The following is a 16,574-nucleotide window of genomic DNA, read 5'->3' as shown; positions in this document are numbered from 1 at the left end:
ATGGAACTCAGTAAATTGATAGTTTAAAGTTCTCTCTCTGTATGCTTCAAACACGCAGAATTACGTCCGCGAAATTGGGGATTTTTTATGACGTCACTTTCTGTACGAGAGGCTTGATTGGCTCTCCAACGTGAAGCTCCACTTGCATGCAAAACCTGTTGCGAGGGTACATTTTCTCCACATTGTCACTGAATACTTCGATCCCGAAATGAAAGAAAACCCAGAAGTTTATCTAGATTTGGATTTTCAAATTGATGATTATGAAGATGAAGAGAATGATGATGAAGTTTCTACCTCTAGAAAAACAAAGTGACGTGGATAGAGGTATACATTAGGGGAATTACGCCGGTGATTATGAGTCGGATAATTCAACTTGCATGCCGATTATTCGCTACCAACACATGCAGCTGATAGCTGCTCCGCGGGTCAAATCCATGAAAATGAATTCCATCACGACCACGTCCAGACAGAGTCTCTTTCTTCTATCAACAACACAATGAGAATGAAAATAATGATGATATAACTGTACTTACAAACAAGTGAATATATCCGAACCTAGGCTGAAGGTAAATCAACTCAAGGAATAATAGCAGACGATATGCACCGACGATGAATTTCACGTGGCTGGGAGATTGTCACTCGTTCTGTTAGATAAAATTTATATCTCATTATTTTGACTAAATTACGAAACTCGGAGAATTAGTATTCTACATAAAAATTAAGTAACACCTGGTACTATATTTTTTGAATTACGATTAAACCTTTTTGAAGCAAAGAAAATGAGGTGAATTAAAATTAGATATAAAAGATCATCCGCCTAGCTCGCATTCGATTGTAAACAATCAGCAAGGCGAGCACATAGAGTTGGATAAAGCTACGCTTTATCCAACTCCATGGGCGAGCAAGCCACTGAACTGAAAATACGTATTTTCAGTTCAGTGGAGCAAGCTGGCCATGTGCTTTTGATTGTTTGTTTACAATCGCATGCGGCTAAGTGGATGATCCTTTATATCTTATTTTAATTTACCTCAATTTCTTTGCTTCAAAAATATTTTATCGTAATTCAAAAAATAGTACCAGGTGTTACTTAATTTTTATGTAGAATACTAATTCTCCGAGTTTCGTAATTTAGTCAAAATAATGAGATATACATTTTATCTAACAGAACGAGTGACAATCTATTCCAGCCACGTGAAATTCATCGCGTCGGTGCACATCGTCTGCTGCTATTCCTTGAGTTGATTTACCTTCAGCCTAGGTTCGGATATATTCACTTATTTGTAAGTACAGTTATTTTATTATTTTCCTTCTCATTATGTTGTTGATAGAAGAAAGAGACTCTGTCTGGATGTGGTCATGCTGCATGGAATTCATTTTCATGGATTTGACCCGCGGTGCAGCTAGCAGCTGCATGCGTTGGTAGCGAATCGGCTTGCAAGTTGAATTGTCCTACTCATCATCACCGGCGTAATTCCCTTAAAGGAGAATGAAACCCTTGAAACCAGCTGAATCCATATCAAAGAGAAAAATCAAAGAAACATATTGTTGAAAGTTTGAGGAAGATTGAATGAATAATAAGAAAGTTATGAGCATTTGAATATTGAGATCACTAGTGCCATGTAGATCCTCCCATCGGCAATGCGACCAAGATCTGTGATATCACACACGTACAACTCCCCCATTACTTTAGTACTTATTTCACTTATATTCTCACTTTTATAGAGTCTATCACAAGGTGATGTGTTCTCTTTATGATATGACAAGTACAGAGGTTTCACAACATTATATCATTGATGAATCGTTTGTCATATGATTAGAATGAGCAAAAAGAGATGTTTTGGAGTATATTTTCGGTGTCCAAATGGGAGAGTTGTACGTGTGTGACATCACAGATCTTGGTCGCATTGCCAATGGGAGGATCTCCATACATGTAGCATTAGTGATCTCGACATTCAAATGCTCATAACTCTTTTATTGCTAGTCCTATTTTACTCAAAGTTTTTTTTATCTTATTCTTTGATTTTTCTGCTTTCACAAAAGCTAACTTGCTCCAAGAGTTTCATTCTCCTTTAATTTACCACCATCCACGTCACTTTGTTTTTCTAGAGTTAGAAACTTTATCATCATTCTCTTCATCTGCATAATCATCAATTTGAAAATCCAAATCTAGATAAACTTCTGGGTTTTCTTTCATTTCATGATCGAAGTATTCAGTGTCAGTGTGGAGAAACGTACCCTCGCAACAGGTTTTGCATGCAATTGGAGCTTGACGTGGGAGAGCCAATCACGCCTCTCGTACAGACAGTGACGTCATCAAATTCGAGTCAATTCAGAGACCGATGCGAGGCATATTTCGGAGAGGCATATTTTAGCGCTTTTTAATTGGCGATTTCCACCTTATGTATTATTTTCGTTATTTTTGAATGACCTAATGGTAATCCTCACATCATTACCTCTCCATTGATATATAAAAAGGCCATATTCATAATCAATATATTTCTCCTTTAAAATATACTAAATGTATCATACCTTAGGATCCTCAGATATTTGAGATCGTGTGTCGATCTGAAAGCTTGAATGATGCGTTCGGCCTGCTCGTTATCGATTTTGAGATCTGTGAATGTGACTTTGACAAGCTGAGATGAGACCTTGTGGACAGCATTGGGTAGTGAGGTGGGATCATCGTGGAGAGAAGCCGGGTATAACACACGCTTACGTGTTTGAATGGTGAGCTCTGTCGCTGCCGGTAGATGAATCCTGCGGATGACGTCACATCTGATCGTGTCCAATACCTGTATGGTGATCCTCTTCACATTGTCAAACATCGATCCACAATCCTGCCATCCTTCTAGTGTCTCATCATTGATGGTCAGATCAGTCACATTAGAGCTTGTGTTGCATTCATCCTACAATAGATGAGAAAATAATAACAAAGTTAACCAAAGAGATGACAAGAAATCATACTAGTGGAAACATGATATATATTTATAACCATCCACATCGTCTGAGAATGTATAAGCATGGGTAAAAGAAAGCATAATTATTCACACATTGTCAATAAATGGAAATTGCGTACATGCCGTGCAAATACATAATTAAGACAACAGATTAATTATTTATACACAAAGTAATGTAACATGAACAATATAATTTACACAATGGAGAGAATGAAGAGAAAGATAAATTATTTAAAACGCTAAAGAAGAAAAAGCATCCAAAACAAATCATCAATGAAGTGTTTTCTTTAGTACGATTGTATTATTGTCATTTTAATCATATTTTTTTTATAAAATGCATTAAGATTGTTTCATAGTAACTTTTCTAGCACCCCATATTCAGAATATGCTTTCGAATTTGAAGGCTATACTCACTTATAAACTAACATGTCTTGCAATGAATACGAACAGCGAACCAATATTTGCACAGAAAATAAAATCAGACAAATAAGAGAAATAGCATAGCACTGATGATTTCATTAAAAAAATGATTCAAAATGATGAAATTATGGCATAGATTTTTTTTCACAAAACACACTATGCGTAGCATACCAATATGCAAACGAGATAGTCGATGCTCCTATTCACTATCCATTTCGTAATTTCTCGTTTTAATTAAACAATATTTTTATTTTTACAGTACAGAGACTCTACATCAAAGCACAATGACGTTACAACAATAGCAATTTACCTTGATTAGGGACAAATCAAACTTTGTTTTACATGAGGAGAAATATATCAAAATACAATTGTAAGTGGGTGACTTCATCGGTTTCCTCATCTGCATGATAATCAAAATGTGTACATAACTATTTTATGAATTCGAGCAAAATCTCATTTGACATCCAGTTTTGGAAACAAAATAGAAAGCTCATTTGATTTTCTATTTTCATTCAATGTAACCCTTCAAAGTGCTGTAGAATGGTACGCGGGCTCGGTATGGCTACAAGAAATAACACATTTTTACTCCACACCCTAGTACATTCATCAGTGTACCGTCATTCAGTGGCTGAATGAAACAAATATTTTGAGGGGGCCGAGCGTAGAAAGAGAGGCACACAAAAAACAGCGATAGATTAAAAGCAGCGAATAAATTTGTTTGCCTTTGTAATGAAAAAAAAATCATGTTGTGATTTTAATCTGTACTCTGATATTCATTTTGTATTATGTCGACGAATTCCTTATATAAATGAATTTAAGTAAATGTAATTTACATCTCGTTTTTAGCCTGATATGCCCCCTAGTGTATCAAGATTGTAGTTTAATTATAACACCTTAAATCAAAATTAAAGATAAAATTTAAATTTAAACAAATCTAATTCACAGGTCTCAATGCAGAGGTAAGAAAACGAGAATTTGATGTATATAGAGTAGGACAATAACGAAAATGTCACGCACCGTCACGCACCACACTTTGGGAAAATTCATTTTCCTAAAAACCCCGCACAAAACAACATTTTTTTTATCTGCTATAAATGTTAAACCTTAATTTGCAACACGAAGTGTGTTATTTATCCTAAAGTAAATTTAGATAACAACTTTAGGTAAAACATACAGGCCGATTCGTCACATGAAACATAATTATCATGATTACACTATAGTAATGCAAATGGGTTGATCAGTTGTAACACTCGATGTGCTTTCAAAAGAAATTTAGCTTTGATAAAAAGGGTTGATTAATTGCTATCCAAACCTCCGAAATTGCAAGCTTTCCATTGCATAAAAATCTAATCAAAGCACAATACGATTAGATAATTAAAAGAAAAGGCGTGTATTTTGTGTGCATTATTGGTTGATTGGTGGGGATTTCTTTTACCTGATTGCTAAGAAAGCATGAATCCTTGTAAGCAAGCAACCAGATGGTCGACGGCTTAAGGTCCTCTCCGAAGGACCTGGTAATGAGGGTTATTTCCTTACCAAAGGGCACTAGCGCACCAAGTGGGAATCGAACCCGAGCCACCGGAATACAAATGTTTATTTCATAATGTGTCATTCGGTAGAGTTAAATAATCAAAGAATAAGGGGTTATTAACCCTACACTCGTTTGTCCTAGATTCGTTAACAAAAAAATGAAAAGGGAAACAATGGCCGAAACATTGATAACATTTCTTGGTCCATGGTTACTATTGACTATTAATTGACAATGAATATAATAACAATTAAGTATAGATATGAACAATTTTGCTTTATATGAGGCACCATAGCCTCATTAGACAACTTGATGTCAATAGAATGAGGAGTATCAAAAAATCAGAACTTGTATGGTTTGCTTGTACTACTTTTTTACATATAAAACATCCAAATATATATTACCTTTGTACTTGATGCCATCGACGATGATGTTGAATAGAAATCATCATGATACTGACCGTAGAGTGTGAGGTTCTTCAGATGATTCGTCTTACAGATGAACTGAGCAAGATCACTTGATGCAGACGGACGTTTACTGAGATTTGCATCGAGTTTAAGCGTCTCAATCTGATATAATAGTAACATTAAGATGAAATCAAGGTTACTGTACATTAATCCGTACACAGAAATGGGAATATAAAAATCAAATTCATCATAGATATCATCCTCGAAACAACACACCTATGTAGTATGGCTGCAATCATGGTAATAATAAATTTTAGCGGTTTTAATCGCTCAAATGATTTAGTCGCAATTTGAACATTTTGTCGCGCGGTAGTCGCGCGGAGCGGCAGTTCCCATTGCGGCTGTGATAAGTACTTGCGGTTACCTAGATCAAACGTAACCGCTCACAAAGGTGCCGCGAGTAAGATTAGCGGCGCTCCATTTAAAGCGGCCGCCTGTTTGCACTGCCGCGATGTTTACAAAACATAATTCTTCGGGAAGTTACCGTGCATCAGAGGCGTGTATGGCGCGCCGTTTGACCAATAATTCAGATAAACACTGTTTATCGCCGATAAACAGTGTTTATCGCCGAAAAACACTGTTTATCGCCGATAAACAGTGTTTATCGCCGAAAAACACTGTTTATCGAGCGATAAACAGTGTTTATCGAGAGAAACTATGTTGTTCGACTGATAAACACAGTTTCTCTCGATAAACATAGTTTCTCTCGATAAACAGTGTTTATCAAGCGATAAACACTGTTTATCGAGAGAAACTATGTTTTTCGACTGATAAACACAGTTTCTCTTGATAAACAGTGTTTATCGGCGATAAACAGTGTTTTTTCGGCGATAAACACTGTTTATCGAGAGAAACTGTGTTTTTCAGTCGATAAACATAGTTTCTCTCGATAAACAGTGTTTATCGCTTGATAAACAGTGTTTATCGCTCGATAAACAGTGTTTCTCTGCGATAAACAGTGTTTATCTGAATTATTGGTCAAACGGCGCGCCATAGGCGTGGGAAAGAAGACTTTACTTGCATTCAGCATGAGTTAGAGAGAGAATGTAATCATTTTGAGTTGTGGTTTCGTTGAGAACACTTGTTATGTGTGAATCATCCCAATTTTAATTCCCTCCTCCTCCCCTCCTAGACCACCTGTAATACGTTATCATAATTAAATTACATAATCACGGGTCCAGTAGTGAATTGGCGGAAAATTGATATTGTCTGTAGATTTATTTATAGTCATAAGCGCGCTACGCCTTCAAATTGAGTACCCATGGAAAACAATAAGCTATCATGCCTTTGCTATTTGCTGGTGCCTCAGACTGTGTTGGTATTGTTTAGTTGTCGAAGCTTTGCTTGGCAGTAAGGGGCTTTTCTCCTCCTTCGACCATGGAGGTTTTCACCCTTACCTGAGATTCATTTATATTACCCCTGTTACAACCGATAATGTCGCACCAACGCATAATGTCGCAGCAACGCATAATGTCGCAGATTGCGACATTATGCCAAGAGCGTACGACGCATAATGTCGCAGTCAACGCATAATGTCGTAGTTTTTCTAACCCATAACGTCACATGTCGCAACACATAATGTCGCAGCAAAGTATCAACGCATAATGTCACATGTCGCAACGCATAATGTCGCAGCGGTATTTTATTCGAGCTACATATAAGATATAAAATATGCTTTCATTGAGTATTTTGAGACACGAGAAAGATAATTAAGTGATTTGGAAATCAGGATTACTCATTGTATGGATATTTATCGGTTTATTGCCATTTCGTCTACTGCCTTTTTCCCCACTATCGCATGGTCTGATATCATTTCGTCTACCATTAGTTAGTCAACAACTATCAACATAGTCCAATAACCATTTCCTCTCATTACCATCTCGTCTAATAGCCAGTTGGTCTAATAGCCGTTTTGTTTATTATCATTTAGTATAATTGTATTATTTTCAATTGGTCCAATATCCACTTTGTCCAATATCACCACGTCTATTACCTTTTGGTCTAATAGCCAATTGGTCTAATAACCACTTGGTCAACTCTCATTTCGTCCATGTTCCATTTGGTCTGACTTCAGTTGGTTCGCTATCATTTTGTCTAAACCCATTTCGGCTAACAATCATTTGGTATCGTTGCCATGGGTCCAATCACCATCTCGTCCATTCATCATTTCATCCAATAAGCATATTCATTTCATCTTATAACCATGATGGTCTACTGGCACTAGACCTCTACGGTGACTCTATGTACATGTATCATTGCCGACTTGTTGCAGTACTACTTGAACTTAACTTAAACTGTGGTGTCTTCAGTTTGGGCTGATGCCACGCATCATGTGGCCATTAACTGTCTATGAGATAGGACTGTCGTATGTCGAAGCCATGGAGCGTAAGATCAATGTCTATGTTAAGAGGTGGCTGGGTGTTCCAAATTCTCTGACCAAGTACGAAGGCTACTAAGGAAATTATGGCTAGGCTCGAGGAATTAATGGATTGGGGCAGGATGAAATTCAAGACGAGGAAGTCGAGGAGCCTTGTGTTGAAACGAGGTAGGCTAAGTGATTTTCACTTCCTGTTGTGTGGGGAGGAGATCCCATCTATCCAGGATGAGCCGGTTAAGAGTTTAGGCCGTTGGTATACCGAAGACCTGAAAGATGTAGGAAGAATTAAGGACACTGAGGAACAGATCAGGAAAGGTCTGGAGTCAATTGATAAATGTGGCCTCCCAGGCAAACTTAAACTGTGGCGTCTTCAGTTTGGGCTGATGCCACGTATCATGTGGCCATTAACTGTCTATGAGATAGGACTGTCGTATGTCGAAGCCATGGAGCGTAAGATCAATGTCTATGTTCAAATTCTCTGACCAACATTGCTCTTCACAGTACTGATACAAAGTTGAACATCCCCGTCAAGTCATTGGTTGAAGAAGTCAAGGTGACGAAAGCAAGATCTTTTATGATGCTTCGTGATTCTAGCGATCCTGTTATTAGAGATTACCAACCTGATGTGAAATCGGGAAGAAAGTGGCATGCTGATAAGGCAGTGGAAGAGGCTGAGTCAAGACTGAGGCACAATGAGATGGTTGGTGCTGCCCAAACCGGTCGTTTGGGCCTGGGCTGGACTTCTACCAAGAGGTGGTCAGCAGCTTCAGCCCGGGAGCGGCGCGACCTCATTGTGCAGGAGATCAGAGAGGTTGAGGAGGAGAAGAGATGGGCCACAGCAGTTGGCCAGGCCCAGCAGGGCTCATGGACGAAGTGGGAGGGGCGGAAGCCAGAAGGTTGACATGGTCTGTACTTTGGCAGATTGAGCCACTTCGAATCTCCTTCGTTGTTCGCTCGACCTACGATCTTTTGCCTACGCCTGTTAACCTCAGCAAGTGGTATAACGAGCCTGATAAGTGTAGTGCTTGTGGAGGGAGAGGTACCCTTCAGCATATACTTAGTGCCTGCGAGGTTAGCCTGTGTTGTGGGATGTATACTTGGAGGCATAACCATGTTTTGAAGGTTGTTGAAGAGGCGGTTACAAAAAGGGTGACATCTCATAATTCTGGGAAGGGTGTTGCAAATGGGGGTATGCCCCATATTGATTCTGTGAAGGAGGGGGCTAGGCCAAGGTTAAGGGCAAGGTCTACGAGGCCCAGTATCTTGTCCTCAGCTCGTGATTGGCAGGTGAGAGTCGACCTGGACGGAAAAGGGAGTTTCCCACAGCATGTGGTGTTTTCAAATCTCCGCCCCGATATTGTTTTGTGGACTGACTCTGCAAAGGTAATAGTTCTAGGATAGTTGACCGTCCCTTGGGAGGATAATTTTGACTATGCCTTTGAGCGCAAGCTCACAAGATATTCTGAACTTGTGGCAGAGTGTACAGGCAAAGGCTGGAAGGTGTTTTGCTTCCCCTTTGAGGTTGGTTGTCGTGGGTTCATAGCAAAATCATTGTCTAGGTGGTTTCGGGAGTTGGGTTTCTCAAATAGAGAGAATAAGCATGCTTGTAGGGCTGCTTCTGAGGCAGCAGAGAAGGGTTCTGCTTGGATTTGGACCAAGTATGTCCAAAGGAAGAGGGTGACCAGCAAATAAGCAACTTATTTTTATCGTTATTTCTTTCTTTCCTCCATTTTTTCCTTTTCTTTCCCTTTTTTTTCCTGTTACCAGCGGGGAAGGTGGTGCTTTGCACTGCTGGCCCACCACCAAGAGGGAGTATTGTTTCTAACGGGCCGAAACTCCCAGTGACTGGTGGAAAACAACTGAGGATTCCTCCTGGTAATGCATGAGGCAGCGTTCTCATGTTTATTTAACCTGATTTGTGGTTGAGATCAGCTCGCGAGCGCCAAAAAAAACCCTTTACCATCCGCCGACAGGGCATAGGCGGATCCATGGAAAGCCCCCCCCCCCCCACCCGCATAAAAAAGGAAGGGGAACGAAAGAAAAAAGAAAAAAACAGGGAAAGAGAGGATGGAAAATGATGAAAAATAAGAGGAGACAGAAAAGTGAATAAAATAGGGTAAGGTGAAGACTTGGAAAATAAGAAAAAAATAGTTCATGTCCAAAAGAGGCGCGATAGCTCAGTCGGTAAAACGGGGGTTTCTGATTCCGGTGACATCCATTTGATTCCTAATTGGTGCGTTAGTGTCCCTTGGTAAGGCATCATAGTCATTATGCCTCCCAGGTCTCTTGGAGAGGACCTTAAGCTGTCGGTTCTCTGGTTGCTTGCTTACAAGCATTCATGCTTTCTTAGCAACCAGGTAAAAAAAATCACCATGCACTATATAGGCTAAAATTTTCGCTCACGCTTCGCGCTCGCATCCACTTCAGAATTTTTATGCATAGTGCTTGAAAAAATGCTTAAATTTACCCCTTTTCGGACTGGCATATGAAGTACTTTTAACTCGCGCTTCGCTTTCGCTTTATATGTTTATGCTTTTTCAGTTCTGATTTTCTTTGCAAAGTGTACATCGATAATTATTACTATTATTGTTTTTACTATAACGAAGTTATATTTATGCATTTGTGTAAAATTAAGTAATGAAACTAAGTTTTGGGGCTGGCCTCACATACAAGCATTGCTTATTTTCGGCAGCCCCTCCGTTTTACTCTAAAATACAGAACAAAAATCATTTAAGGCAGCTTAATGTTATTAATTGTGTTTATCAAATGTATAGGCTTTATTATGTTTTATAACATGTTATGTTTTGTTATATTCTTTATTTTTATGATATGTTCATTATATACAACATTGTGAAACGGAAATAAAATGAAATGATTAAAACATGTATTCAAAATGCCTAAATTCTTGGTATATATCTAAAAAAACGCGCACTCAGCACCCAAGTTTATTAAGATACGCAGCTTGCTCTATATATTTATAACGTGCTTGAATTATCCAGTTTCAGATTAGAATATCAAAAAAATTCTGCTCGCATTATTAACATTAATATAGGCAGATACAGTACCTAGTTACCCATCCATTTTACGATTTACAAAACATTAAAAGAGTGTCCTGTTCTTAAATCCAAAATCTTTTTTTTTTTCGGCTTGCGCTGCCGTCAATTGTGTAGTTGTGTAACTCGAGTCCTGAAGAAAATCCTGGTGATTGGACTTATTGGTAATTGGACCCATGGCAACGATACCAAATGATTGTTAGCCGAAATGGGTTTAGAAAAAGTGATAGCGAACCAACTGAAGTTAGATCAGAGGGAACGTGGGCGAAATGAGAGTAGACAAAGTAGATATTGGACCAATTGAAAACAAATACAATTAGACTAAATGATAATAAACAAAACGGCTATTAGACCAACTGGCTATTAGACGAGATGGTAATTAGACGAAATGGTTATTGGACTATGTTGATAGTTGTTGACTAACTAATGGTAGACGAAATAATATCAGACCATGCGATAGTGAGGAAAAAGGCAGTAGACAAAATGGCAATAAACCGATAAATATCCACACAGTGAGTAATCCTGATTTCCAAATCACTTAATTCTCTTTCTCGTGTCTCAAAATACTCAGTGAAAGCATATTTATATCTTATCTGTAGCTCGAGTCCTGAAGAAAATATCGCAGCGACATTATGCGTTGCGACATGTGACATAATGCGTTGACACTTTGCTGCGACATCTTTATGCGTTGCGACATGTGACGTTATGCGTTAGAAAAACTACGACATTATGCGTCGGACGCTCTTGGCATAATGTCACAATCTGCGACATTATGCGTTGGTGCGACGTTATCGGTTGTAACAACCCCTGCTCGGTCATGTAGGGAACGTGTTCAAGTTCAAGGGGACTATCGATCCCACGGATATAGTTATATAATGTAAACTTATAAACTTAATGTAAACTTATATATATATTGGTAGAATGATTTCAGCAGTTGGTTTATGAGTTGGGATGTTGGTATATCCGTTCTATCCGAACATACATTCAACATCTTTCGTTAGGTAAATTGTACAATTTTTGAGTCCCTGTGCCTATCTTACATAACTTTGGCCGGCTTTACCATACCTCAGCAGGAAGGTGTATTGTTTTTAATTATTTGAGAGCGGATGCATTGGCCATTGCGTCTTAATTATGCCCCATTTATTTCATGTTGTGCCCTTGTTTCCTCGTTCATATAGGTTTCACACCCTATCATGTGGAGAGGAATTTGTTCTGGCAGTGTTTATTAATGTTGTGCCCTTTGAATGTTTCCTCGTCTGTAGAGGTGGGCACCCTATGCAGAGAGGAATAATAATATTGTTTGCGTCATTATGCACCCCGGGTAGGGATATATATGTGCGGACGGGGGCGGACACTTTAGTAAATTGTGATTGAATTATCGGATAAAATATACCCGGGTCCTTCCAAGTAGTTATGCTGAAGCCGTCCTCTTTAATTAAGTGGTATACCCATTTTATGAAGTTATAACATTGAACTTAGGATTGAGATTTACAGATTTAAGAATCGTAATAATAATGTATTCAAATTATGTTAGTGTAAAATCATCCCACGACCAAATTATTCATGTTGTAATTGTCAAGATTATTAAGCCTATTCACATAATGTATTATGTAATATGTATGAGATTAAAATCACAACCAATGGCACACCTTAGTTTATTGTGCTTGTGTGAATTGTGAGTGTAAACAAATAATATCATTATAGGAAATCACAATGGAAATCGCGTTTTGCATATCTGCTAACATACCACACTCCGCATTATTTAAAGTATCGGCCCGATTATTAACTGAAAATACACAATAAAAACTTAAGGTGACATATATAATCATTTAGTCAGATGAAACAAATGTTTGGTTATAGCACAATTACTTGGTGGGTTTATGAGTTACTAACATTGAAAATGTTTTATGAAAGCTTTTTAGGTTTTGATAAATAGATTTATTCATTTAATTTCAAGAATTACAAGTGGTTTATTGAACAGAATAGCACCAATGAAACCGAATTGTTGAATAAAATTTTCATGTTACTCTATAATGAATTGTAATAAGATATGTGTTTCTTGAATACCTTTAACATATTTGAAAGAATGAAATGAGATTTACAAGAATAACATTTCAGTATAGATATGAACAATGTCGCTTAATATGAGGCATCATAGCCCCATTAGCATGATTAGACAAATTAATGGCAACAGAATGAGGAACATGAATACAAATCATAACTTGTATGGTTTGCTTGTAACTTCCTAACATATTACCTTTGAAGTTGATTCCATCGACGATGCTGTTGAGAAGAAGTCATCATGATACCGACCGTAGAGTGTGAGGTTCTTCAGATGATTCATCTTACAGATGAACTGAGCGAAATCACGTGATGCAGATGGACGTTTGATGAGATACTCATGGTGATGAAGAATCTCAATCTGATATTAGTAGTAGCATAAAGAGGAAATCATTATTGTATTTTAATCCGTATATAGAAATGGGAATATAGAAATCTAGTTTATCATGAATATCATCCACGAAACAACACACCAATCTAGTATGACTGTAATCATGGTGATAAAAATGATGTCTAAATAGAAAATCACAACGGAAATCGTGTTTTCCGTATCTGCTAACATACCACACTCCGTATTTTTGAAAGTATCGGCCCGAATATTAACTGAAAATACACAATAAAAACTCGTAATGTATAGTCCTGTTAGTCAGATGAAAATAATGTTTGATTATACCACAATGACTTGGTTGGTTTATGAGTTACTAACATTTAAAATGTGTTTTGAAAGGTTTTAAAGCTTTGGTAAATAGATTTATTCATTTAATTTCAAGATTTGCAAGTGCTTTATTGATCACAATAGCACCAATGAAACCAAAATATCATTTGATATTTTAACTGTTGAATAAAATGTTCATAATACTCTATAACTAATTGGAATAAGATATGTGCTACTTGAATACACTAAACACATTTGAAAGAATCAAATAAGATTTACAGGAATAACAATTCAGTAAAGATATGTACAATTTCGCTTAATATGAGGCATCATAGCCCCATTAGACAAATTAATGGGAACAGAATGAGGAGCATGAACAAAAATCACAACCTGTATGGTTTGCTTGTAAGTGCTACTCTTTTTACATGTACAAACCTCCGAACATATTACCTTTGAAGTTGATGCCATCGACGATGCTGTTGAGAAGAAGTCATCATGATACCGACCGTAGAGTTTGAGGTTCTTCAGATGTTTCATCTTACAGATGAACTGAGCGAGATCACGTGATGCAGATGCACGTTTGATGATGAGATGCTTATTGTGATGAAGAATCTCAATCTGATATAGTAGTAGCATAAAGAGGAAATCAAGGTTATTGTATTTTAATCCGTATACAGAAATGGGAATATAGAAATCTAGTTTATCACGAATATCATCCACAAAACAACACACCAATCTAGTATTGTTGTAATCATGGAAATAAAAAATGATATTATATGATAGAAAATCTTAATGGAAATCGTGTTTTGCATATCTGCTAACATTTCACACTCCGTATTTTTGAAAGTATCTGCCTGATTATTAACCCTAAACAAACAAAAAAAAATAAGGTGAAATATAGTCCTTTAGTCAGATGAAACAAATGCTTCTTTATAGTGCAAATATTTGGTGGGCTTTATGAGTTACTAACATTCAAATGTTCTTGCAAGGTTCTTAGGTTTTGATAGATTTATTAGTTAAATTTTAACGCATTGGAAGAACTGTAAGTGGTTTATTGTACACAATGGCACCAATGAAATCATAATATGATTTGATATTATGACTAATGAATACATTTTTATAATAAACTATAATGAATTCGATTGTTGGATTTTAAGTAATAATTATTTACATGTAGAGCGTTGTGACCCAGTGTATTAGCTTTGAAACATAGGGTCGTGGGTTCGAATCCCAGCCATGGCGTTATTTCCTTCAGCAAGCAATTTATCCACGTTATGCTGCACCCAACCCAAGTGAGATACTTGAATGGAAACACGGCAGAATTATTTTCTCAAACGCATGGAGCGCTGAAAGGTAGTTTTTAGCTAAAGTCGAGTAATAATAATGGCAATTAGCAGTGCCCCTGGGATTAGATTATTTCTAGATAGATGGCGCTATATAAATGCCTATTATAATGATTAGTATCTGGACGGGTTCTGTGCTCACAATATCTGTTTCAATCAAATCATAACGCTAAGAATCTTCATTTCGTGCGCCATGAAAAATACCACATTAAAAACATACTGAAATTAATGATTGCTATACTACAGACTATTGTTAATGTTGGACGGTCTATCAACTTAAGCAACTTCAGTTCTGGATGTGTTTATCACATTATGTTTTATTACACAGAAATAAAGCACAGTGGCAAATTGATATAAACTTAAGAAAAAATAAAAGTTTTGACTGAACAGTAGACGCAAATTTCACTTCTTGGGCCATTGTGTGAGGTACATTCATTAGAAATCATTATGCAAAAGATAATTAGACAACATCATAAATTCATAAGATACGAATGCACATACATGTTAAGTTTCAATGAAACAAATGCAAAGATTTGAACCAGAGAGAAAAAACGAATTTTGTTTTCATTTTCCATGCTCATGAACAATGCAAATGAAACAAGCTTTTTACCCCCAAACACATTTTTGGTTCATATGTGTAATGTAGAGAATGCGCTAAAACAAATATATTTTTTCCGATCGTTTTTAATTATTACTGTTTTTTTTTACATCGATAGCACTAATCTAATTTCTGTTGTTTTTTACATATTAAATGACTGGACTAATGTTTGTCACTTCAAAAATTGTACACATCTTGATGGCTGTATAATAATTTTCAAATGACAAATTGCCTTTGGCATAAACCTTGCAATATGTAACTAGATCTATTTTTGTCAAAACACACACATAAAAGAAAGCTTTGAATCAAGATTATCATGATTAAAACGAAACCAAGGGTGTCATGATTATATGCTTATCCCTAGACGCTTCAATAATTAGAAGGTACAAACAGGTTTGAAGAGGTAAAAATATACTTTTGCAGATGATGCTAAAGATTATTTGAACGTAATATTGTAGACATTGTGTACATTACTACTAATTTTCCTCATAAAATGAATGGAAAAATAATTATGCTTCAATTCTTTTATTTGATACCTCAAAATTTATATAACGCATGCATGACTGAGTTAAAACAATGGAAAATGGTGCTACCAATCTAATTCGCACGAGAAAATTTGCAATTTTGAGTTATTTTTTCTGGCTTTTACTGCTATTTGGGGAAAAAATCATACATCGATCAGCCATCTTTTCCTCTTCCATATGAGACCAAAAGCGTAAAATATGATTGACGCAAGGTTAAGAAAAGGTTGGATAAAAACATGCTTGATTTCTACCTATTCGACGGATGGTTGGAAACAACAAGCATCCCCCCCCCCCCCCACAACACACACACACACAAAAAAAACTGCAGGCAATAGGCTAGCGTTGAATGCTGCTCGGGATGGGGAAGGAAAGCCCTTTATTTTTGCGGGCTGGAGTCTCTGACTATAAGAAGGTGAAATTAAGATTATCATGATTGATTGATAGATTGACTGAATTCATTCTGCTTCTCTTTCAATTCAAACACAAACTACAATACAAATATAATATAAAGGACATAAAAGAAAGGGAAATCCACTTTGAAGCAAAGTCTGCTTATCTCGGTTCCCTGTCAAATAACGGATTATAATGAAA

The 16,574-nt window shown here is 37.0% G+C and overlaps 1 protein-coding gene across 1 annotated transcript in view; it reads right to left on the bottom strand.

Annotated features, from left to right (window-relative positions):
• Positions 1-16,574, bottom strand: part of LOC129259265 (uncharacterized) — a 33,357-nt gene that overhangs the window by 13,053 nt on the left and 3,730 nt on the right. Inside the window, exons 3-6 of the mRNA XM_064098704.1 lie at positions 13,969-14,136; positions 13,060-13,224; positions 5,310-5,474; positions 2,530-2,906 (exon numbers count right to left, since the gene is read on the bottom strand). Of these exons, the coding sequence (XP_063954774.1) occupies positions 2,530-2,906; positions 5,310-5,474; positions 13,060-13,224; positions 13,969-14,136 (875 nt within the window). The remainder of the gene's footprint in view (positions 1-2,529; positions 2,907-5,309; positions 5,475-13,059; positions 13,225-13,968; positions 14,137-16,574) is intronic.

This window comes from Lytechinus pictus, chromosome 4 (assembly GCF_037042905.1).
Source record: "Lytechinus pictus isolate F3 Inbred chromosome 4, Lp3.0, whole genome shotgun sequence".
NCBI lineage: Eukaryota > Metazoa > Echinodermata > Echinoidea > Temnopleuroida > Toxopneustidae > Lytechinus > Lytechinus pictus.
This window is presented reverse-complemented; position numbering and strand designations above follow the sequence as displayed.